The sequence below is a fragment of the Pavona decussata genome, unplaced genomic scaffold (assembly GCF_977016875.1).
Source record: "Pavona decussata unplaced genomic scaffold, jaPavDecu1.1 SCAFFOLD_155, whole genome shotgun sequence".
NCBI classification, from domain to species: domain Eukaryota; kingdom Metazoa; phylum Cnidaria; class Anthozoa; order Scleractinia; family Agariciidae; genus Pavona; species Pavona decussata.
Genome location: NW_028145567.1, coordinates 3,906,330 through 3,929,654, shown reverse-complemented (window position 1 = coordinate 3,929,654; position 23,325 = coordinate 3,906,330). Strand labels below are relative to the sequence as shown.

General features: G+C 40.5%; 2 protein-coding genes across 4 annotated transcripts; both read right to left on the bottom strand.

Annotated features, from left to right (window-relative positions):
• Positions 1-2,432: 2,432 nt before the first annotated feature.
• Positions 2,433-15,414, bottom strand: LOC146465944 (short-chain dehydrogenase/reductase family 9C member 7-like). Of its 2 annotated transcripts, none has more exons than XM_085128347.1 (4): positions 14,910-15,414; positions 5,032-5,214; positions 4,121-4,360; positions 2,433-3,395 (listed from the first exon to the last, which is right to left on the bottom strand). In XM_085128347.1, exons 1-4 carry the CDS (start codon positions 15,235-15,237, stop codon positions 3,133-3,135), a joined length of 1,014 nt encoding a protein of 337 aa, XP_084984473.1. In that variant the 5' UTR covers positions 15,238-15,414; the 3' UTR covers positions 2,433-3,132. The 2 variants fall into 2 exon arrangements, with proteins under 2 accessions (XP_084984473.1, XP_084984472.1); XM_085128346.1 differs by lacking the exon at positions 14,910-15,414 and adding an exon at positions 9,492-10,593.
• Positions 15,415-18,560: 3,146 nt separating this feature from the next.
• Positions 18,561-23,184, bottom strand: LOC146465943 (retinol dehydrogenase 16-like). Of its 2 annotated transcripts, XM_085128353.1 has the most exons (5): positions 23,090-23,184; positions 21,695-21,960; positions 20,516-20,698; positions 19,943-20,182; positions 18,561-19,263 (listed from the first exon to the last, which is right to left on the bottom strand). In XM_085128353.1, the coding sequence occupies exons 1-5, from the start codon at positions 23,158-23,160 to the stop codon at positions 19,064-19,066; spliced, it is 960 nt and encodes a 319-aa protein (XP_084984479.1). In that variant the 5' UTR covers positions 23,161-23,184; the 3' UTR covers positions 18,561-19,063. The 2 variants fall into 2 exon arrangements, with proteins under 2 accessions (XP_084984479.1, XP_084984478.1); XM_085128352.1 differs by lacking the exon at positions 23,090-23,184 and having other exon boundaries at positions 21,695-22,085.
• Between the last annotated feature and the right edge of the window lie 141 nt (positions 23,185-23,325).

Below are 23,325 nucleotides of genomic sequence, written 5' to 3'. Positions count from 1 at the left end.
GTAAAATGTTTTATGGATGTTGAATTAAAGTTTAAACCGATTTAAAAAAAAAAAAAAAAAAAAAATTATTAGGCAATTGGTAATAAAAAAGTTAATGTTGTTTTCAGATTCGTTGTCCTATTCAGTTCAAGATTTAATGGCACTTATAACCAGCAACTATCAGAGCACAGGCCGCTCGCATTGCAATGGGGTGTTTTCCATTTTATTGTCAGTAAAAAAGTGTTCTGCTGTACAGAATTTATTAATTATATGATCACTGGTAAGCTGGAACCTTGGTTTCGTCCGGTCCCTAAGCTGCGCTACGCAGTTTTGCCTAAATTTAACAGTCGAGATTTTATGTTTTAATTGTAAAACTTAAGGAGGCTCACAACATCTTTCCATCCTTAGAGTGGATGTTTTAAGAAGAAAATTTTATATACAGCTGCACACAGACGGCAGGCTTCGATTTCGTTCATATTACACCACCTTTTCTACTTATGATCGAATTATCCTTTTCCTTGGTTTTTCAACCAACAGCTGTTGCCATAACGACGCTATAATATATACTACCTATGATACATATCACGTGCGAAAACTACAGCAAAATGTAACATTGTAGTTTGAAAAGTAACATTATACGGTAAAAACATGGCAGTTCACTCTCCAGGTTTGGCAAGAAATGAAACAAATTCGTCATGCGAAAAGGCAGTAAAACTTTTTAAATTTCAATATTGAACTTTCAGGCAATGTTTGTAGGGGGTATAAAAAAGTTAGGTGAACAGTCAAAAAATGTAAAATTATAAAATATTATCTTCTTGCATTGCATAGTTAGCTTTATCAAAGAACTGAACATCTTGAAAAACCTTAGGCCCACTTAGATTATGTACCTAGCCACTGAAAAGAACGTTGTTCAGTCTCCTTGGTGACCAAAGAGCAACCGTTTCCTCGATTCGTCCATTTAGTCCCCCCCCCTTTTTGCTTGCCAGCTATGTCGCAGGGAGGCATGGGGAAGAAGCGCGGAAATTGACAAAATCCTGTTCAGACCAGTGGCCGTTCAAAGAACCGGTGCCTGAGTACTACCTGGTGCTGCGGTGATTTTTGTTCGGGCACAAAAAATATCTATGTTCACACTACTGTCCATGAACGAGAACCGGACCCGGGCATAAAGTCTGAACGAGACCTAATTTGTTAATACTGGAGGCAAAGGTATACTACTGGTATACATAGGAGCTAACTGACAGCTCTAATCAGTCAAAAATTAGGGTGCGTTTTTTTATCCACAATTCTGGAATAAGAATGGTTGGTACGGAATGCTAGGGATAATTCGGATTGTCTAAATAAAAAAACGCCCGTCGAGATGCGCGGTCCTGGCACCAGTAAACATTGCGTAACAAATATGGCGACCTACGGAGAGTAGCCATTTTTCTTCATGTCGTCGGCAATCTTTTCCCAAATTGCCCTTTTCTTGTACGAAACATCACTGAAAAAAACCTCGTACGTTTGGTATAATGAAATTAGAAGCAATGTTTTCTTGTGTCCAAGAGCGTAACCTAATTTTTTCTCACGTATTTGAATCCGCAGCGCTCATCTCGCCGTCAGCCATCTTGGATTTTCATTCGCAACATTCAGTTCATTCTGCCCCTGGGAGCAGAATGAATGGAATGGCATTCTGTCCATTCCGGAATAGAAAAACGCGCGCATTTTACATTCTGGCCATTCTCATTCCAGAATTGTGAATAAAAAAACGCACCTTTAGTCTCCTTCGCAGCCGTTCTGTGCCGGTCTCGTTGAGGAGGAGGAGCGTTGCGTGCGAGACACAGAACGACTGCGAGGGAGACTAAGCCAAAAATAGAAACGAAGGCAAAAGTAAGCGAGAACTGAAAAACTTAACGCGACAACGACATGATGGAGCTCAAAGTTTTTCAGTTCTACGCAGTGTCAGCCCTACTTCTTGTCAGTCCTCCTAATGAGTTACATTGCAAACAGCGTGCTCACTACAAAAATACTTTTTCCGCAACTGGAGAAACGTGTGATAAACAACAAATTAAAAGCATGTTTTTAACTTTGTATTCACAAAACATCCTAACATGCTGATAGCTTCTTATATCTTGACTGCGGTGATGACTGAGAATGAGATAGATGTTTGGATCTTGCCATTGCACTCTCTTTTATCACGCTTATTTAAAATTTGGATGTAGGCGGCCGGTAACGCAAAACAATGGAAATTGTCGGAACAAGCACCTAAATATCAGGGGGAAAGTGTTGTACTGTAAAATGTATTGTTTTTTGCTTGTTGCGTTATCGAAATTAAAAAAAAACCCAGACGTTTGTATGGAAACGGGCAAGTTTTGCCCATCTTCATAGAAACGTCTATGAAAATTCCTGAATTTACAAAACTATATCTTCGCTATTTTAAAAGTAGACGATGAGAAGTCCAAAGACCACTGCAAAGCTGACACAGCGTAATATATTTTAAAACAATATTTCGGCTGGCCAAACCAGCCTTCTTCAGGTTTAGATGTTACTAAATTATATAAATGAAATTACAATATTATATTATGGAGGATGTCGCAATACATAGAAGCGGCGGAAATGACGTTTACAAGGTGGTACCAAAGGATGAGGAAATAAGTAAAGTAAAATAAAAAAATTACAATTCATCACGTCTATTCAAACCGTGGGGTTCCAAGGTCCCCGCTAAATCTATAAGAAAAGACTCTCTGGCTTTTCTGATTGAATCACGTGAGGAGTGGATAACTTCAAGTGGTATTAGTTGCATGTCAGTGTGGCAGTGGTTAGGTTGAGAAAGAAAATGTTCAGAAACAGTGGTTGGTTTGGACGTAATGTTAGTTTTGTCAACTGGGCGTCTATGTTCGTTGAATCTGTCTTTGAGACGTCGCTCAGTTTCACCTATGTATTGTAAATGGCAGCGGTTACATTGTACCATGTAGATTAAATTTTTGGTGTTACAGGTTATGTGTGAAGGCAACACTCTCAAACTTGGTCCTTCTAAGAATTTTAAGTAGCTCTTTCCAGCAGTATTACCTGGCCTATATCAAATTTTAAAATAACCGTAATAAAGGGCTATTGCAGTGATTGCGACCATTAAAAAACGACAATAGCACCTTATGTTCCAATCATTTCGCGCATGTCTTAAGAAGCTGAGCCGCCGTTCATATACGAGACGTCGGGCTCGTCTTGATTACGCGATCGAACGACCTTAAACGGGAAATCTTTCAAGAGGTGGTCTTGCAGTGCTTCAGGGAAGTGGGCACTCAATTTCAGCTTCCACGCGTCACTCCCAACAACGTAGCGTGACTTAGGAAACTGTGACGTCAGAGGGCTCACGATAGCGTCGATGACGTGACTTACTTGACTAGAACCAGACTTACACCAGTCCTGAAATCCTTTTGTCGCTGAAAATTTTAGAAAAGATAAGGTTATATACCTTGTTGCAGAAAATGTATACTGTTTACATGAATGACTAAGTAGTCTATCTCAAGCTTTCAGATTGTAATGGAATGGTGAGGGTTTATGAGCTCAATTTTTTACTAAAAATAAAGTTAATAGAGTTAAAGGAATGTGGGTAAAGTTAATAGAGGTTCTGCCAGAGCGTACAAACCAAAACGTACAAATGAAGAGACACGTATTAACTGAAAAGTTTAGAGACGATGCAAAGAAACCTTCGTTCTCCATTCCGACTGTGAAGCTGAGGGAGTAACGAGGACACAAGCCTGAGAAGAAGGATTTTGTTCACCTCCTCGAATCTTTTCTCGGCAAACCCTCATGTCTCGCAACTCAGCCTCAATAGTCGCTTAAGGAGAAGAATGGAAAGATTCAAGAAACCGTTGTCCACTCGTTTCATTATCTCAGTCCGAAGCAAGATAAGACTGTTCGCAGTCTACTTCCCTTTCATATTACGGTGACCCACAGACCGGGAGCCTGAAAGAGGAACCCAGCAGATACGTTATAGACTCATCAGTAAGTAACTTGTGATCTGTTATCCCATATGTGTACAACGTGTAGAATCCCATGACTAGAAGCCCCTATCTCCCATACTAAGACTTGGAGTTATCCCTTTCCCAAGTAGATTAATTTTGGTCCATGGCCCTCAACTCACAGTACAGTCAACATTACTTACCAGTTTTTAAGTATTCTCCACCATACTCCTTTTGTTTCTCCAGCGGTAGGTTGTCCCACATTTTTTTGAGGCGAGTTGCCAACACCTCTTCGTTCAGTATCGGAGTGCGCTTGGCCCCAGGTTCAATAACGCTGACCTGCACATCAAACGGGCGCATTTCACGTCTCAATGAATCTGCAAATGCTTCCACGCCATATTTGGTGATGCAGTATGGGGAGAAAGCTTGAGGCGAAACAACACCTATGTAGACAATGAAATAAAGCAATTAGTATTACATGGTAATACATGGTAACTAAAACAACTGAAAGCTATGGGAAATCAGGGGATATCTATTTTTAATATAGGTTATTTGTTTTGCAGATTGATAAGGGATAGTTGGGCCTTAGTTGATTTAGATGCCTACCGTCTTGCATGTTAGAAAAGGACACCAAAAGGCACACTCACACCAACAAACCATAAAAGGGACCCCCAGCAGCCTGAACCAAAAAGACATGTGCAGCCTGTAAAAAGGCTCCACCAATCCTATTCCTAGAGCCTGTGCACTCTTTTAGGTTACCTGACCAAAAGGATCGCGGCCTCAGGGATGTATTCCAAACAGGCGAGGAGATTTATTTCATAGCAAAATGTGTATAACGCCACGAGATAACAAAACATGTTCTCTTGATACTGCACGATAAATCACAAGCATGGACGTTGGCGCTATTTAGTAAAATTTACAGCGAAAATTTTCATGGAACGTTCAGATGTGCTTAATAAATGGATTTCGGCTACATTGGCAAGAATCAAGCGGCAAATCTGATCAACGGTACTCTGGGAAGAGAAATTTCTCGTACTTTAAGTAGGCCACTGCCTTCTAGATCATATATTAGTAAGAGCTGGGCAGCCAGTTCTGTGGCTTCATTTGTGAGTACCTGCTATGCTTCCAATAAGAACAACTCGTCCTTTGGCTTTCTTTACCAGTGGTAAGAATGTCTGGGTCACATCTATCAAGCCCCATAAATTGACGTCCGCCGTTCTCTTGTAATCGGCCAGCGGTACCCATTCGGCTGGACCAATGGTCAAAACTCCAGCGTTGTTTACCAGTCCCCACAGACCTGAAAAATGACGAGGCTATTATTAGTACAGATATAATTGACAAAACAGGGCCCTGTCTGACAATGAAGAAGCTTCACGATTGCTTCCTCGCAACGATGTGGTTCGTGTATTATAAGTGAACTGTTAACACCGAGGCAAACACTGCATAATAACGAAGTTGCATCGTGAGTCGACCCTTAGGTAATAATACGCTGTCACTTGCTTGCTTTGGAAGTATTGGTCCCTTTCTTGCACACCCCGCTTCAAGGAACACCGTACAAGATTTAATCAATAATCATGATTGTTTTCCGCCTAATATTTTCTCGGAATTGAAGGAATTGGTTAAAAGCGCTTCCATGACGTCGCACTGTAGCCTAACATTCCCAGGCAACGTAAATTTTATTTAAAAAAATTGGAACACCATGTTTGTATATTTGCTAAAAGCAACTTAGCCTCCCACGCAGTCGTTTTTAGGGGAAAAACGGCTGCGTGGGAGGCTAAAAGCAACTCGAAGACGACTGAAATTATGAAAAACTTATCTGGAAATGGATACCCAATCAGCGCCAAATACAAAGCAATATTTTGTGGTCATGGTAAAATTGAAGACTTAGACGCAATTACTTGTGCAGGCTATTTTTAATGTGATTTTTGTCGCACTATCGCAAATTTTAGCTAGTGGCGATTGCAATGTGATCAGTTCACGATTCGAGTGAGGTATCGTACTCCAGACGCTATATCCGGTGGAGAAACCACTGCTCGCAGGGTACCCAAGTTGCCGTTAAGTTACATAAAATTTCGAACATGTTCGAAACCTCTGCGACATCGTGCCGACAAATCGCTCCCACATTGCGCATGAAATCGCCACAAAAGGTCGCATGTGCCGTTAACGATCCAGATTTCACCTAGCAACAAAAACATAGGAATAAGCCTGGGCAGAAGCACAAGACCTCATATACGTCAGGTGAAAAGGGGCGAGCATAAGTATAAGAAACAGGAAAATTTTGGATCCTTTTCGTTATCATGCTACAATGTGCTTGTGTCAAAACGAACTCATTTTCAAGTGGATACTGTAAGCGCTATTTTATGCTTCCTTCTCGGGTCTCCTCTAATGCTCGTGTTTATCCTTATATCGCTAGTAAAAACAACTCCTTTAATTGAGAATCGATTTTCTATTGGATTTAAAAGAGAGAACAGAGATTTAAAAGATAGAAGTGCCTGCAGAACAGGCGATCGAAGGCAAGCGCGAGGTGCGAGTCACGCGCGACGGGAGGGGCTTGACTCAGTCGCGCCTCGCGCTTGCCTCCGCTCGCCTGAAAAACGCAGAAAAACAACGGCGGTTCTGCATGCAGGATAGAACGAGAGGCGCAGCAAATAAATGACTTAATCATTAGCCAAGGCTCTGTCTGACAAAATCGGTTGTGACATGTCAGGAAGCCATTTGCTCGTGGATGGTAGCCTGTGCTTGGTGTTTCCGAACAAGCTAAAACAGACTTCTTTACCAGTTGTGATATTTGTCTCCCTCCTCCAGCAGCACTTCTCTAGTTTCAAAGTTTTTCGTCGTTAAATATTCAACCCTATTCAGTTTTGAAAAGAAATACAAATTTGTGCGGCGGAGCTGGGGCCCGTTTCTCGAAAGTCCCGATAACTTGCCCGGCCCGATAAGTGTCTTTGGCGATAAATGTTTCTTAACATAAGTCAGTATTTGTTAGCTTTGGATACTCAATTTTAAAATCTTATACTTGAATGAAAAGATTGGCCAAGTAGCATGTCTGTAATCACTGTGTAATCGGCGAAAAAACATTCAAAAATATACTTTTCGGGCCCGATAAGTTACCGGAACTTTCGAGAAACGGGCCACTGATTTCTTGATGCTTATTATGCACAATTACCAACTAAAAATTTGAGTAGAAACTCAAAAATCGTAAAGCAAAGACAGGGTTTATTCGCGAACTTTCTTTTTGGATTTTAACGCGCAAATGAGTGTTGCTGGGTCCCAAAGGGAATTTGTACGCGTGCGGCCACGCACGCAGTTAGTCTCCATTCTCCCAACGACTAGCTATATAAGCAATCGGTTTACGCACGCTTCACGAGAACACGCGATAGCAACCCCCTACCACATAGGTTATAAAGGAGGAAGTATAGCGAGCTCGATTTATTCGCTCTTTCTTCATGTTCCTCTACTTTCCACATTTCTTTGCACCGCAAGCGAAGAAATGCTCCCTCTAGTTGATAGATATCCCGCATAGAGCAGTCCACAGAGCAGTGCTGTCGCTCGTGCCTACGCTGGCAATTGTGATGACTGACTGAAACGTAAATTACTACTCAAGATCAGCTCAAGCAAGTTCTGTTGTCTTTCATATATCTAAAACTTATGCAGAAAACCGGCCATCGCGCAGAATGCCTATTGTTTTGGGGACATTTACTTACTGTACGGCAAAAGTTATAGATCTGGGCTGAGTTGTTCGAAGCATGGTTAGCGCTAACCATTGGTTAAGAGGTATTAAAACCTATAGGTTGTCATGGTATTTAACCCGGGTTAGCGCTAACCATGCTTCGAGCAACTGGGCCCTGTAATATTAGCGGTGAAGCGTAAACTGAGTGACTGTCATTGGTCCAAATCTACGCGCGCCGTGCTCCGCAGGGAATACCGCTTAGCTCATTAACTTGTCAGGTCGGAGCTTTAATAAAGACAATGGTCACATAAGCTATTGTTCATTCTATTGTTTTCTAATATCGCACCTTTGCAGTATGGCTGAATAAGTGCGCACCGGCAGCAAGTGTATTAACGTTCAATAGTATAACAGATCGAATTTTTGGAAAGGCCGTTTGGCCTGCTTTATACTAATTGTGAATAGGGCAAGTCTTACCTTCCGCCAAACCCACGGCAACAAATGTGGCGCCTTCGCAGGCATTCGAACATATACTTGTCGCGCCTGAATCTTGAGTAGCTTATGCTCGAAAAAACTCGCGCGCGCGTGCCTTTTTTTTTGTTGCAAAAAAAAAAAAAAAAAAGCTTTAACTAGAACATTCGCGCTCGCGACCAGATTCCTCTAATTTGTAGGCGAAGGAAAGGATGGTCGAACAAATTGGCCGGTTTCCCGCAAACGTTCCTCTACAATAATTTCCATATACCTTCTCCGTTCAGTTGAAAATCGTAAGTAGAGTTTATAACATTAACGTATGGCGGCACCATGTGAATTAACAACGGACGGAGCGGGTTTTCGAAGAGCTCTGAAAAGAGCTCCCGATCACTATTGTATTTATTGGTCGCGCACGCCGTCATCTTCGTTTTGACCGTAGATCGTGAGTAAAACAGCTGATGCACATAGCAATATTAAAATTCGCGGTAGCTAAGAATATTGTTTCATGCAGAGTGGTTTTCAACAATAGGCATTGTTTCATTTGACATGTATTGTTATTCATGTCTGGGCTGAAAACAATAGCTCTCCAGCTCTGAACGCGCCATTTTCAAATAAAACTACGACCAACAATTTTCAAACTGAAAAACATAAAGGTTCCTCGTGACCAATTTTCGAAATTAAAACGGATTCTTTTCAAGGAAAGACTCGTCTGCCATTCGCAGTGCGTGAAAGTCTAGTATTTAGTTTTCCCAAAATAGTTCTCCAAAATCACTCTCTATACGAAAATCTGCAAAATTTACTGTATATTCAAGTGGAAAAACATAAAACTTCTACTTTCTCAATTTCATTCTTTTTTAGTGCAAATTGTAGACTAATCCTTGATTTTCAAGAAGCCGTGCGTGAACCTTGAGATTATCATTTCTGAGACTCGGGAAAGTGAATTTTGTGAACCCTAGTTGCCTAGTTTCGGCCCATTCTTCTCTAATTTATAGCTCTTCAAAGCGCGATCGCATTCGAATTTGCCGCTTCAGTGGCTATGAATTATTCATGATGTCCAGGCATTCTGCGCGATGGCAAATTTGGAAGCATGCGCCGGTTTGGAAGAGGTCGAAGCGGACACTTTGTTTGAAGAAGACCTTCAGGATATCACGCAGGACAATTACTATAAATAGATATTTCCGTTACATCATACAATATCCCGGGGTAATCGGCCCAAAACCCGGAAAGCCTATCTCTAATATCTATACTCTTATCTACTATTGTTTAAAGTTTTTTTTATATCAATGCTACGTAACCATTGGGCACTATTACTAGACCAAGTGTAAAATATCAATATGAAACTTGAATACTGCGATTTGACAAAATTGAAACTAAGCACAACACACAACACTTACCGCATGCGGAATTTTTTTGAAAGAATTTGAATGTTTCAATACCTGTTTTGTTATCAAGAAGTGCTTTCACTTCCTCAAAAACCACTGCAATTTGCTTCGAGTTTGTCACATCCATCTGGAATGTTTTCAGTCGGTCACTCGTCACCGATTTCAAACTCTGCTCTCCTTCTTTTGTCAAACAAGTCGCCAACACACAAGCTCCCATCTTGTCCAGTTGAATGGCTGTTGCACGACCGAAGCCCAAGTCGCAGCCGGTAATCAGGACATATCTTCCTTTGATTTGTAAACTGGACTTGTTCTTTCTCCAAGATATCAACGACAGAATAACAAGAGCGGTTAAAACAACTCCAGTCGTCGCGATGATTACAAACAGCATGATGAAAGCACAAGAGAAATCTGCTTTGGCTCTTTGTTCTCACGTTGCAGAAGCTGAGCGTTAGTTGAGTGTTAACAAACGTGTGAACAATATCCTACTGGGAATAGCTTGTTGCATGCTGTGTGCGGAAGTCAAAAGCAGCGACGGAAAACGGATGAAAATTCCAGAAATCTGCGGGATTTTCTTGCACGATCCAGCCAGCATAAACAGATGAAATGACTTTTGCGTTGTTTTAAAAGGTTAAATTTTTAATCCCTTCTTAGAAATTTTCAACCTTGTGGATTTGTGTTGTCTCTAGCAACTAAGAGCTTCAAAAAATGCTGGAAAACGTCTCGAACTGATTGATTTGTTTTATTTACCTAATGTGATGTCAGCAACTGTGGTCATGTATGACGCAGTATTTGAAACGATTTGAAAACGCTGATATTGTTGTCAGTCCGAAAAAGATGTTGCGCAATTCCAGGAGTTCTCCTGGCACTTCAAGTACGGAGTGACCTGTTACGTAATCAAAAGTTTAACAAAAGCGCAAGGGAACGAGAGCCGCTCCGAACAATAATGAAGGTGAGAACCTCGGAAGAGCTCAGAAGTAACCCGGGTACCGAAAGCCCTCTACCCGCTTCCCCCTCCCTTTCCCCCGCCACACGCAGGTCCCCGCTAAAATGGAATGACCTAGGACGTTACTGTATTTTCTTTCGTTTTGTTTGCATATAAAATGCGCAAACGGAAGTAAGTGATTGACAAGCGTTCAAGTGTTTACACAATATCACGTTGGGTCATGAGAGGACGCAGTGGAAGTCTACTGTAAGTACGACGTCACGCAGAGATTTAATCTTTGTGGTTCCTTGAGGCGTCTGTAATCTCATTCAATATGACAGAGAATGGACGGCTCATGTTATTCTCACTTCTTTCTTTGCGATCTGGACAGTGTTTTTCAATATCGTAACTCGATACAAAATTACTGCATTACTCCTCTTATAAGAAGATGGCGAGGATAAATTCGAATTAAGTAAGTCTGTGGCCAGCCAGTGCTTATGTACGTACCGTCTAATGAGAGGTACCAAGCAATTGTTGATCATACCGATCAAAAAATGTATATATACCTTTAATTATATAAAAGGTACGCGTCGGCAAAATACCAAGATTATATGACGCTTTGCTTGGCCACGTACTTTGTTTTGTAATGAATCAACAAGATCGATTTGCGCGAATTTCGCTGCAATTGTATGGTGAAAAAAATATTAGCCTGAATGTCGTACGATGCGTCCTGTGCACAAAGCTCGGAAACTAATCGCCATCCTTTTTGACCGGGCCTTTAGATTTACTAGTTGTACATTCACTTCCGGAACACAACATTCCCAGCTGAATGTTTCTATTGTTTTGCGATAAGCCGCTGGCTTTGCAAATTTGGATAATAACTATCACTGTGTGGAAACGCGGGCACATATACAAGCATCTTGAAATGCGATCGCGTAATTATATTACGGCACTGTTTAGCGGGAACGAGAAGGAAGCGCGCCCTTCCGAAATTGTGATCGATCATGCCACAAAAGTCGCGTGGAAGTTCATAAGAGAAAAAAAAAAGGAAGATACGCAAAGCAAGAAATAAAAGGAAGCGATTGCCAAGAGCCGCTAATGAAAGCGAAGCCGGACAGATGCGAAGCGAAACCTGAGAGACGTATTCTTCTGCTTGGGAATTGGCGCGTGTTAATTATGCGAAATGGTAGGCATTGAAACAAAGGAAATACAAGGGACAGAACCAAGGTAAGTCTCGCTTAGTCAAGAACACGTAAGTTATCACAGAAGAGCATTTGCCTAGACAACCACAATTTTGAATATTCACGCTTAACATAAACACGACCAACATGATCTTGCATTGTGCATCATCCGGGTTATTGTTCCGGGGTTAGGCGCCATAAAATTCATAGTGTAGCAGAGCGGCCCTTAAAATTTATACTCCTGAACTTACAATGAAATGGAACAATCCATACTCACTTTCAGAACAGGGGGCACGACAAATTCACTTTGCGCTCGAAATGTCCAAATTGTAGATGTATTTTCACACCAGATAAAACCATAATGAGGGGACTATATAGCCAAGAACACTTCTATCAGTGAGGTCAGTATTTTACAAAAAAGCAATAAAAAACACGCAACTATATAGCTGGTGAAGTAATGAAGGAAGTGACTATGAAGCAAACTCGTAAAAATAATTAAATGCAAAATAAAAAAAATGCACAGCCAATGTCAAGGTTGATATCGGTGTCATGGTCTCGTGTAACAAAACAAATAACGCTAATACACCAACTCAGCCTTTAATTTTTTATCCATCAGAACGGCGGGTGTCCCACCTGATACGATCTGATGTAACGTAAAAAACGCTAATACAGCAATTCAGCCTTTAATTTTTTATCCATCAGAACGGCGGGTGTCCCACCTGATACGGTCTGATGTAACGTAAAAAACGCTAATACAGCAACTCAGCCTTTAATTTTTTATCCATCAGAACGGCGGGTGTCCCACCTGATACGGTCTGATGTAACGTAAAAAACGCTAATACAGCAACTCAACCTTTAATTTTTTATCCATCAGAACGGCGGGTGACCCACCTGACACGGTCTGATGTAACGTAAAAAAACGCTAATACAGAAACACTGCCTTTAATTTTAAATGGTATGATGTGGAAATGCAGTCACCAGTGTAGCCAGGCATCGGTCAATTGATATCGATCAGAATGGTGGTTCCCCCCCCCCCCCCCCCCTTCCCCCTCTTACTTACACGCTCTAAAATAAAATGAAGTAATTTATTTCCACAAGACTGAAGGTTGTTTCTCCTTGTACAGTTTACTATAGCATCGTTAATATGATGGAACAAGACAGAGGTATACATGCATTTACATGTACATGTCTATTCTTTTCTTCTCACAACTCCTGTCGCGCGTGACTTGTAGTGCGTGTTTTCCTCGCGTTTTGCGCTCGCCCGCGAAACACACACGAAAAATAACGCTTGTTCTGCGGGGCCAGTCTGGTGTTTCTTCTATGGAAAAGTGCGTGTGCATTTTGCTTTCGTCTAAAAGTTAACTTTTTTTCCGGTGCAAATATCGTACTCAATTTTCGCGTTCTTTTAGCCTCTTCGAAAAATCGCGAGACAATTAGTGTATCTGGTATCGCAGATTATAAGTGAAGAGAGACAACTAGTCACAACATTAACAGGATCGCTCGCCAAATGCCATGGGATCTGATAATTTTGTCCACAGAAGACTCCCTTACCCGGCTCAACTTTTTTCTTACAAATATGATAATACTTTAAAGTAAATTTAAACTAATAGAGAGCAACTGTTTACTATGGTAGTTCCATGAATATGCATATTCTTCAAGATTCACCATAATTAATGCATTTGTCATTGCGATCACTTTTTTCAGGATTTCACTCCCAAGCTCACGATGTCTTTTTTTATGTTTCTTCTAACCGTGTCTCAAGGTGATTTAATAGCGCGCTTGATTTATGTCTGCCCTCTTGAATATACTCCGGGAAAATGCTGCACTTCATTTCAAAAAACGTATCATTTGCTCGATGATTAAATTTAGATCATATTCTTTCGGCGTACAATTTTGTGGTCTCAAAACAGAATAATCTAGGAATGCTAGTAAATTCTGCACCACGTTACTCACAGTAGAGAACGCCTGTGTCCTGTTATGCGCGTGATTGTTTCGTAATCGAAACCGTATATTTACACTGTCAAATCATTTGCAGGATCCCGTTACAGCATTTCTTGCCTCTCTTTCCCTCTCACGTCTTCTCTTTTTCCCTCCTCTCTTCTGCCTTAACCTTTCTTCATGAGTATCTCTGCGCCAGTAAATGGTCCGCCTTTGCCAGCTATTTTAGTCGGCCGCGTCCGCCATTTCGAGTAGCGCAATTACATTGTACATTTGCATTTACTCTAATTTCACATCACGTTTTTATTTCTTGGCACTTCTTGATGTGACATGTAGTCCAGATCATATTCCCATACCCTGCCTGGTTTGTTTTCGATTTAATTACTTCCTCCATGACATAAAAACAGATTACGACACCTTGCAAGTCCCAAAAGAAAAGAAACCGGGTGAGTCTTAATTTGAGGAATGTTAGGAATGCTAGTAGATTCTACTAGCATTCCTTTGCGGAACTTACAGTCGAGCCCGCCTGCGTCCTGTCATGTAGCGCGCCGATATCACAGTTTACGTCAAGAGAAAATGAGTTTTCTCTTGCCTACGTACAATATTCAGTTAGTGTCGTCTTTCTTTATTGACGTCTCATTACTTTATCCTTATTTTTTAACGACAGACTATTCATTTAATTTAAGCTAATTTTCTGTGAACCAAAACGGTTAAAAGGGAAGTCAATTTTCAAATGCTCTTTTCGTTTCTTAACTTTTCGTGAATTTTTCAGTAGTGAATATAACGATAGTTACGAGTCAGTATTTCCCGCGCTAAACTTGCTCAATTAAGTGTGACGACTCAGTTTCAATCCATTCGCTTTGCTGCCAGGAAATATCACTATTATGCAACCCAAAAAACAAATTCACCTGTTGTAGGAGAAAAAGTCATTTTGCAACACAGGAATGAGCTACAGTCCTTAGATCTGCTACCCACTGTCTAGTCCATGAAAAAAGCGCCTGAGGGCTCTTGTCGCATGCCAGTTAGCTATGATCAAACGTCACTTCCTTTTCCTCTGTTCTCATGGCCTTAGTAGCTTTTTCCGTAATTGGGCAAAAAACACTGAGCTAGTTACTTCGGCGAATAAAAATTCGTTCCCTTAAAATTTCTGTAACTTACATTTTTAGCTATTGAACCCGAACAGATCAAACTGAAATAGCTTACACAAATATGCCTTCTGAAAGGGTACAAAATTATTTTGGAACACAGAAGACAGCTTAAGTAATTTGCTTGTTAAGAGTACCCCCCGTGTATTTCACGATCATTCGGCAACTTTTAGGTCTGTGTACTGATAAAATCATCAAGTGTGACTATACAAATGAAGCCATTAGGGCTTCCTTGGAAGTCATGCACTGATGGTCAAGTGTCTTTTAAAAAAAATTCATTATTTACCTTCGCCTTCAAGAAGTTCCTTCACTTGGCCAAAGACTTTCTCAATCTGTTGCGAGCTTGTCACATCCATCTGGAATGTTTTCAGTCTGGCACTCGCCGCCGATTCCAAACTCTGTTCTCCTTTTTTCGTCAAACAAGTCGCCAACACACACGCTCCCATCTTGTCCAGTTGAATGGCTGTTGCCCGACCGAAGCCCGAGTCGCATCCGGTAATCAGCACGTATTTTCCCTTTATGTTTAAACTGATCTTGTCTTGTCTTCTCAAAATTTTCAAAACAACTAAAATTACAACAAGTGCAATTACTGCCGTCAATATTTCAAACCACATAGTTAAGCCAAACTGCACCTGTAAAAATCTTTCAACGACAACGAGCTAGTTGTATGGATCGAAAATTAATCAAATCAGACTTAGTAAATCTGGACTTAGTATTTCCTTAAATGATGCTATTGATTCAAAAAGCAACAGTTTCACTGAGCTGTCGATATGGCTCTTTACCGGCTTGAAACCGACATGAGAATGCACTTGAATGCTTGCCCTTCGTAAATAAATTACGATTATAATGACAAAGGTCACATATATTAGTGATAACACGTAAGCCTTGGATGGCATTGTTATTCGTGCATAAATTTATACGGAATGATTTCTGCTTCAAGGTATCTCTAGAAATGGAGCCAAAACTGTAGCCTTAAAATGACTCCTTTTAAGGGTTATTTTAGTTTTTTATAAACTTTACTCCAAATCAGCTGAAAAGCTGGCTCCATTTCTGGTCATTTCTCAAATGATGTTATTTTTACCCTATGTGGAACTCAATTCTTCTAGACCGAAGAGAGACTAAATCCTTGTTTGAGTTAGAATAATACCAAATCCGAACGCATTTCCACGGTACAGAATCAACGTAACCGCGATTTTATTTCAGGAATCATTATAACTCTTTGAAAATTAGAGTTCGTCAGTAAAACTAATTCCGTGCCTTGCGGTTCCATATGGGTTGCTGTATATCGCTTTACTGATCAACCAGCTCGATTTAGCTAATGAGTGGGTATATCATCGCAGAAACGGCCTGACTTTTAACGTGTTTATGATTCAAGAGGTATTGGAGCTTGAATCGATCCTCACAAATTCTCTACTGCCTGCGGGAACTTACTAAGGCGGTATACCTTATTATACGTAATTATCGCTCGTGTTAATTAAGATAATCGAAATTAGTTATAACGCGACTTTAATATTTTAATTCCCAATAAAGGAATTAACGCGAAAGAGGTGTTAACATTTCAAAATGAGGGAAATTAACACCACTTACACAAAGAAACAGAATTCGTTGAGACAACAGGAACAAATTTATTTTAACACGAAGTGTAAAAATCTGAAATGCAAACAATGCTCGTAAAATTGTCCCTAAACGAAGGAATCTGGAGAAAGATTATGTTGACGACCCGAAGAAGCAGATGTTCAGAACCATTCTTCTGACAGCAACCATGAAGCAGAAATATTGTAAACGATTTAACTTTGTGAAAGTGCCCGTAAAAAAAGCTATTGTTTCCTAGGTGTCAAGAATGCCCAGACAATTTGGGGCGAAAATAATGGAAATTGAGGTCTCATAAATTGACGGGCTGAAATTAACGTTACCAAAAATCAACGCGACTTCAATTAAAAATTCGCCTTTATTTCATGAAGCGTTGATTTCTTTTAATAAGGTAATCGTGTCTTTATTCCGCCGATAGTGGGTAGCTATTAAGACTCATCTTCGTAATTGTTCATATTTGTTCAAAGGACATCCTGTGAGCAGTGGTTTCTCGTTCTTCCTAACCAAGGCGAACATCTATCCGCCCTGTTCCTAACCGTGCATGGGCGACGGTAGATCACACAACTCGCCGGAGCACTCTGCGGGCAGAAGTTTCTTGATCGTGCTAAGTGCAGAAAATTTTGAAGTGTTCTCTTTTGTACTTCACAATACTCAAAACAGCTCAAGTTTTTGAGTTCAAAACAAAGTTAATATAGGAGAATGGTTATGAAGCAAAACAAGTTTCTTTATTATATGTTTTTGTTAACATTTTTGGCCTTGACCGTGCACAAAGCACACTGAATAGATTTTGAAATGTGTTGGAGCAACTGGCCAATAGAAACGTTCCTGTTAAAATATTCAGCTGTAGTGTGAACGTTAACACAAAGGATTGTGCATGGTCGCGTCCCTTCCAACCTAAATCGCAGCACCACGGTTATCAACTTTGAACATGACAAGGCTTCATAATAAACTTGTCCCCCAATTAACTATGTTCAAAATTATCCCTCAGTAAGGAGTTCTTTAGTCCCCTGTTTTAACTCCATACTCATCACTGAATAAATGATTACAACTCGGTAACGAGAGTTCTTCTGTTACTACGTTTATTACTCGTAGTTATGAAATAGTAAATGGATAAAAATAGGGCAAATAAAAGGCCATTGTACAGTTGTGTGCCTAGTGACCTGGCCTTGGATTGTAAGCGAGGCTGGGAGTGACCTTGTTTTGATGCAAACCACACTGCTTTTTATATGTAGGTCATGCTGTCCTTCTGCTAACTTGTTTGCAATCAGTTACAAGTTAACATAAGGACAGCATGATCTACGTGTGAAAAGTAGTGAGGTTTGTATCAAAACAAGGTCACCCCCAGCCTCGCTTATAATCCAAGGCCAGGTCACGTACCCACACAACTGTAAAATGGCCTAGTATGACCTTTGAAGATAATGCAAAAATACTCAACTACCACGGGCTTAGAAGCGGAAAACAGCGAGCGGCAAGCGTGGGATAATCGTGGTCATGTTGTCCTGTTTGTCGCTTGTGGTAAAGACAAACCTGAATGTAGCTGAATGTCCGTGTTTTTGCCGGAGGATTTTCGAAACGTTTTGCACACGCGCTCTGTCGCATGCTTAAGAACCCGCACATCTTGGAAATTTGACGAAAACAATTTTGAACTCCGCGGATAAACTTAGCGTATTCAAAAACTAAGGATAGCTGTAAGAAAAATAAGGTGCTTTAATTGCTGCCCGCAAGAATTTTTCTTTTGTATTTGCGAGCAGAATTAAAGTTTCTTGTTCGCCGTATGCCAAAGGAAAGGAAACAATTTTGCAAATTGGAGCTCCGATGCGACATATATCTCCAATATCTAAGGTTAATTACAACTGCTTTTAAAATATAGTTTTCAAGAGATGCGGAATATCGCCGGAGATAAGAATATCAACGGAAATCTGATTATGACAAGAATGAAAGCAATCTGCAATGGCCTTCCTGTTGTACTTGCTCAATAATTGATCAATCCATTCCTAACGTCAGCCTTCTTAGACCGGGCGTGTTCCAACTTGTGAAGGAACAAAAATCAGCTAGAAGACGTTGACGTTAGAAACACAGGACAACCCAGAACAAATGAATAAAAATTTTCCTCTGAAACACCACAAAAACTGGTATTACCTTCATTGATTTTGCACAAAATCGAGTTTGTGGCGACTATTCGATTCTCCGTAAAACTCTTAAATTGGAACTATCTGAGTTTTGTGGACGTTGTGAAAAGCGCTGGAGCTTTAAACACAGCTTTCCAATCAATACGAGTAGTGGCTTCGATTTCGCATACTTTTCGCCATTTTTCGTCAACTTTTAGATAAAGTGTTGTGATTTCTCACAAAGATGATAAGATAATTTATTAGGTTTCTGTGAGGCGAGCACTTGTCTTATTGGTACTGGATTCATTTTGTCAGTATTTTGCGTTGCTTCGCGAATGTACTTCTTTATCGAGTTACTGTGCAGAGCAACTTTTTCCTTGAATTGCTCCAAACTCAAAGGGGCCGGCCTTGACGCGATGATATCTTTTATACAAACTACTGTATTCATTTTTGGTACCACCAACCAAATTTTTCTTGCCGATATACCGGTTCCTACTTGTGGACCAAGCATAGGCAGTACTGAAATTAGCCTTAAAACAAACCGCATATATGGGTTTGAATCCATCCATTTTGTAAACGTTCTCTTAGTTTTCTGACACACGACCATCTTAACTTCAAGTGGGCGTAAACCAAAGATTGTCCCGACCGGTCAGTTCGCCCCTTTTCAGTTCATCGAAAAAGTTCGTCCAAATCCAATTAAACAGGTGAGCCTCCTACCGAGGAGTCAAACGTGTTTAAAGCACTAACTTTTCGCAATTTTAAGAAACAGATAATCAGCTATGAAAGTAGGTAAAAATGAAATGAAGATGGCCACTTTTGCATCCTGACCAATGGCGTAACGAGTTTGGGGTCGCTGTGACGTCAGAGCATCCACGACAGCATCTACCACTTTGAATGTGTCGGGTGAGGCCTGGGCAGAGAGTTTTTTTAGCCCCTTTTTAACTGACGAAAAAAAGGAAAAAAAAAAACTGTCAGCTGCTGAAAAAGTTTGTATTTGAAGCCAACTCAACACAGAGTCAATTAGTTCTTAATAGCCTGTTGCTGGCGTTCAGAAAGAGGGAAGTGACGCAAATTAAAATTGCGATGCGAACGAATAATAGGACATTTTCACTTTGGCGTCATTTTACTACAACTACCAGAATCCTGCTGGTTTTTGTTTTCTCATGCTAATTAGAGCTATTGTTCTTTTCTGTCCACTGGGATTACAAAATTTGCATTTGAAAAGGAAAACGAAATGAATTCTGGTAGTTGTAGTAAAATGACGCCATCATGAAAATAGCCTATCGCCCGTTCCGAAGTTCAAATGGAGAATGGGGATGAGTCTCTTTAAAAATTTTCATTTAGTCAGAAATTGGAGTCCATCACAAGAAAGATCACATTTAAATTAGTCAGTTAACCAAGTTTGAGGTTCTGTCGTTAGATTCAGCAACCATGTAGGAGTCTTTCTAAAAAGGAAAAAAATAGAGACTTTGTATGGATTTGGGGGAGGCCATCTCAGAATTCGAGGCATTTGTATGAAATTTGGGCGACCTTTGACAGGTCACAGCCTGGTTTCTACGGAATGAAACATAACCAAACTTCAGTTGGTAAACTTACTAATTTTTAGGTGATCTTTTCTTACTTTTTATTAGTCTGCCTTCTCCGTACTCCTCTTTTAACTCCGGACTGAGTCCATCCCATAATGCCTGCGCTGCTTCAAGATTGCGCTCTTCAGCTGCCATGGTTGTTTTGAATAGTCCGGGTTCTATAATGCTGACCTGTATTCCCCACGGGCTCATTTCACGCCTTAGAGCGTCAGAGAAGGCTTGAACTCCATATTTGGTGATACTGTAGCTGGAAGCGTGAGACAGGGCAACCCGACCTGCAAAAATTCGGAAAGGACAACATCGTTTTAGGCCCTCCAGAAGGAAAATAGCTAACGCTTTCCGCTACTAATTTTGGAGCCTCTTATAAACTCGCTTGCGATACATTAGATTCCTTTTTCCCTTGTACACGTTTATTTCTCTATATTGATCTGAAAAATGAAGGACTTGAGGTAAAGAAGAAGAAGAAGAAGAAGAAGAAGAAGAAGAAGAAGAAGAAGAAGAAGAAGAAGAAGAAGAAGAATTAAATTAAGAACGGACGTGTGGAGTAAAACGTAATGTGTTTTAGTCACATGTCATGCATGTAATTTCAAACACGCGGTACCACTTACCCAGCATACTGGAAATGTTCACAACTCGTCCCCGAGCGTTCTTGATCAGCGGTAGAAAGGTTTTAGTGACATCAATCAGTCCCCACAGATTAATATCTGCAGTGCGTTTGAATTTTTCCATTGGAATCCACTCTATTGGTCCCGTTGAAGCAACTCCAGCATTGTTTACCAGTCCCCACAGACCTGAGTTGAAGAAGTTCTCAATTGAGTGTCGAAAGTACGAGAGGTACTTCCTATAATGGCCTTTATGGGGGGAAGGGGAGGCTCCGTCCGAAAGGGGTACCTTTTTCAAGCTGGAGGTATCTAAAAGGATGGCCGAAACTTTTATGTAGGTATTTAGGATAGGATAACTTAATTTATACACGGTATTTCAAACAGCTACTTAATTATCATTATCAACTAACTATCTATCTACCTAACCTGGATTATAAAAGTTAAAAATAATAAAAGCGACTTTCAAAATATCTCGAAAAGACCATACCTGCGGTAGCAAAACTATATCTCTTTTTGGTTGCCGATGTAGTTCTTCTACCGTAGGTTTGTGAAAGGGGTAACATTCTCTATGGAAGGTGTATGGAGGGGTTACCTTTTCTGTCAAAAATGGTATATAACAGGGTAACGGTTTGGACCTAGGTGGGGGGGGGGGGGGAGCTTTTCAACATAGAACGTTCTTGAGTTCTCCCCCTCCCCCCTCCGAGAAAGTAGTTCAAGTTTGCTTTGGTTTTGCTTTCCCACATTCGCACTCCTTCCTCAACCAATGAAAAATTAAACCAAACTAGTTCGCACGCAATTTCATACTGCACCAATGACAATGCTTCCTGGAAAGATGCTTTGAGAGGCGTTCCTGCTCAAGACTTTACAATATCAACGAGCTCTTGGAAAAATGTGATACGAAACTTCTAAGATAAACACTGAACGTTTTAAAAGTAGCTTTTTTAATAGGCTTAGGTTTAGATACAATTTAGTATTAAGAATTTCTTATTGTAAGCGCCTCGACTAATTGATTAACTTGTTTTCAAATTCATCTAACGTTTGAAATGTATTGTATCGAATGAGTAAAGACAGTATCATTATTATTATTATTATTATTATTATTATTATTATTATTATTATTATTATTATTATTATTGGTATTTGCGATACGCGATGCGGACCTACATTCTTTGCAATTCAACCTACCGAGTCCAGAGGGCAGCACTTCCTTCACTTGCGTGTAGAGATTTTTAATCTGTTGTGAGTTTGTTACATCCAGCTGGAATGTTTTCAGTCTGTCACTCGTCGCCGATTTCAAACTCTGTTCTCCTTCCTTTGTCAAACAAGTCGCCAGCACACACACTCCCATCTTGTCCAGTTGAATGGCTGTTTCGTGACCGAAGCCCGAGTCGCAGCCCGTAATCAGGACATATTTCTCTCCCAAGCCATTGACTTGCTTTTTTGAAAATGACCTGAATATGATCAGAGTTATCAGAGTTCCTGTTATCAAACAGATCGGGAGAAGGGCACTACAGCTGTTTAAAACGGGCTCAAACATGTTCGAGTCATGAGTTCATAGATGTTTTGACGCGGATGATTGGTTTTTGTGTTGAAATATGTAAATGCGACTTGTATCAATGGTTACCGTATCAATCAACGATGCTTTTGTTTTCCACTCTGGTAAAAGGTTAACCAGCAATTAGCATATCAGGTTTAGAATTTCAGAACAAGAGAAAAACTGGCTGGGTTATTATGTCTTATTGTTTAGAACGAGATGCCAACATAATGAGCAAAACGACGAGAGTTTTCCTAGAATACGCCGCTATTGTTGTTGATATATCGAGAGAGGCGCAGAAGAAACATAAACATAGGTAGAGAAAGAGGGTATATTCCACCCTAAATACTGTAGCTGTAAACAGTCCTACATCACGCAATTTCCGGTATTACAGGTCCGTATCATGTACTAATCAGACAAATACACTAGAACCTATATCAAGCGCGCGGCATGATCACCGTTAAGTTTATCAGCTTTATTGGGAAACATAACATAAACTAGCAGTTATCAAGTTCCGAAATTACTTCTCGCCATTCCGCTAGGGGTGAGCGCTTTGATCATTCCCGAAAATTGCGTGATCTGGACTGTTCATGACCTGTCATATATTTTTTCACGCAATACCCTATTCGCAAACTGATCTCATTACTACTTTTCCATCGAAATAAAATTAGCACCAGATTCCCTCAAACATCATAGCACTGCCGCTTGCCTCTTCGGAAGGGGAGAAAAAAAATATCTTCCCAACCAAACGGACGGCTAGTGCGGTGAGGAGTAATAATCGATCCCTTGTCAGCCGGGAATGGGCTTGATGTGCAAGTAAAGTTGGACTGGATAGGGCTGGTTGCCAGACGTTCTTCTTTTGCGCTTCACTTTCACTGGTCTGTGGCTCTCGCCACTTTGTTTTTCAGTGATACCGATCTTTGACGCTTACTGAAAGCTCACCGGCACCGCGCTGGCGAGGCACATTTGTGAAACCTAAGCGGTAGGGTCGGATAGGTTGGTGCTTCGATTTGTAAATGACATTTCCCATTAAAACCCGAACTTACCTTGCAGCAACACTGCTTCCGACAGGGTTATTAGCCTTAAAAATTAATCGTTTAGCGGAATTAGCTGCCATACTGTAAACCGAATTTTTAATGGTTTTATATTGTACATTAAATAAAAATGCTTCCCAGTCCTCTGGCCTCTCACAATCTGAATAAGGGAGAGCCGCCTTCAATTCCAAATTAAAAAATAAGAACAAAAATGTCACTCTATTTATTTGAATCCCTGGCTAAAAGAA